General features: G+C 41.3%; 1 protein-coding gene across 1 annotated transcript in view; it reads left to right on the forward strand.

Moving 5' to 3' along the window:
* Positions 1-1,799, forward strand: part of LOC112076368 (B-cell receptor CD22-like) — a 10,929-nt gene that overhangs the window by 516 nt on the left and 8,614 nt on the right. Inside the window, exons 2-6 of the mRNA XM_070441286.1 lie at positions 7-35; positions 142-369; positions 509-871; positions 983-1,213; positions 1,526-1,789. Coding sequence (XP_070297387.1) covers positions 7-35; positions 142-369; positions 509-871; positions 983-1,213; positions 1,526-1,789 — 1,115 coding nt within the window. The remainder of the gene's footprint in view (positions 1-6; positions 36-141; positions 370-508; positions 872-982; positions 1,214-1,525; positions 1,790-1,799) is intronic.

The following is a 1,799-nucleotide window of genomic DNA, read 5'->3' on the forward strand; positions in this document are numbered from 1 at the left end:
GTACAGCTTCCATGGAACAACTCTGACTGTCACAGGTAACACTACATACCACATTATAACGTTTTGAAGAGTCATGATGTTAATAATTAACTCACACCAATTCTGAACCATGTACCCTTTTTTTGTTCTCCTTTAATTCAGGTTCTCAGGTGAAGGTGACTCCTGAATGGAGTTCAGAGTATAAGACACTGACCTGTAGCACCACCTGTACTCTGAGTAACCCCAACCCCATCTACATCTGGTACAAGAACGGACAACATCTAGATGAGAGCACCTCCCCCCAGTACAAAGACCCAGTCTCCAGTAACTATGAAGACAGTTACTCCTGTGCTGTAAAAGGCCATGAGGATCTCCACTCTCCTGCAGTGTGTGAGTGTTTATTTAATTAACAATACTGTATAACCACTGTGTGTGGTGGTTTCACTTTGTCATTTAAAAACTTTTAGCATTTCTAGAAAGAACTGAGAATATAATCCAGTTGTCCTCTTGTTATGTCACTGTGTTTCAGGTGTTCAGGGTCAGAGCTGCAGCAGAGTGACTTACACCAAGAGGAGAATCTGTGTCTTGAAGGGGTCAACAGTGGACATATTCTGTACTTATGTTGGTTATGATACCGTCACATCACTCTGGTTTAGTCCTAAACAGAGATCTAGGTGGAGAGATAAGTCGACACCTGATGACCTAAACACAGACCCAGGATATGCAGGTCGTGTGAAGTACACTGACAAAGAGACATGGAGAAACGAAGGTCCCTCCATCCTGAGAATCACAGATCTGAGAGAGGAGGACTCAGCTGAGTATCGCTTCACTTTTAAAACATACAACTTTGAATGGGGTCATAGTTTCCCAGGAACCACTCTGTCTGTCACAGGTAATACTACACTGTATGATACAACTGTATATCATATTGAATTACAGGAGAAAATAAATTAACCATCCTGTTACCACAGAGGTGTATGTTGTTTTATACATATTGTTTCAGGTCTGCAGGTGAAGGTGACTCCTGCTGCAGAGGGACAGAAGACACTGACCTGTAGCACCACCTGTACTCTGACTGACAACCCCACCTACATCTGGTACAAGAACGGACAACGTCTCGATGAGCCCACTTCCCAACAATACTCTAGTAATACACTAGTAGTGTTGGGTCATTCTGCGGACAGTTACTCCTGTACTGTAGAACACCATGAGGACCTCCACTCTCCTGCAGTGTGTGAGTATGAATTATTAAACTACTATTCTACTTAGAAAGTATCAATCAATATTCATCATTACATAGAAATTACACACAATGTCATAGATGTATGCATGTCTATAGTTAGTATGTTCAGTACCTCAAACACTTGAAGAATAGTTTAGTAGACACTCAAGTCCTAAAGTTTCTAAAAATGTATTATTGTTCATGTTTTGTGTAAGTGATAGTTCTAGATAGTTCTCTGACTCTAGATATAATTTATTTTTGACATGATGTCATTTGAGGTAGTATACTACAGTCCTGACCCTCTGACATATTCTGCTTTACTAGATGCTCCAAAGAACACCTCAGTGTCAGTCAGTCCCTCTGGTGRAATAGTGGAGGGCAGTTCAGTGACTCTGACCTGCAGCAGTGATGCCAACCCACCTGTGGACAAATACACCTGGTACAAGAAGAACGTAACCTCACCAAAAGCATCAGGACAGAGTTACAGCATCACTAACATCATATCTGAGGACAGTGGAGAATATTACTGTGAGGCTGAGAATACAATAGCATCTAATAACTCTACTACTCTGAAGATCATTGTAGCAGGTAAAGTTTC

Source organism: Salvelinus sp. IW2-2015, unplaced genomic scaffold (assembly GCF_002910315.2).
Source record: "Salvelinus sp. IW2-2015 unplaced genomic scaffold, ASM291031v2 Un_scaffold3708, whole genome shotgun sequence".
Classification (NCBI taxonomy): Eukaryota; Metazoa; Chordata; class Actinopteri; order Salmoniformes; family Salmonidae; genus Salvelinus; species Salvelinus sp. IW2-2015.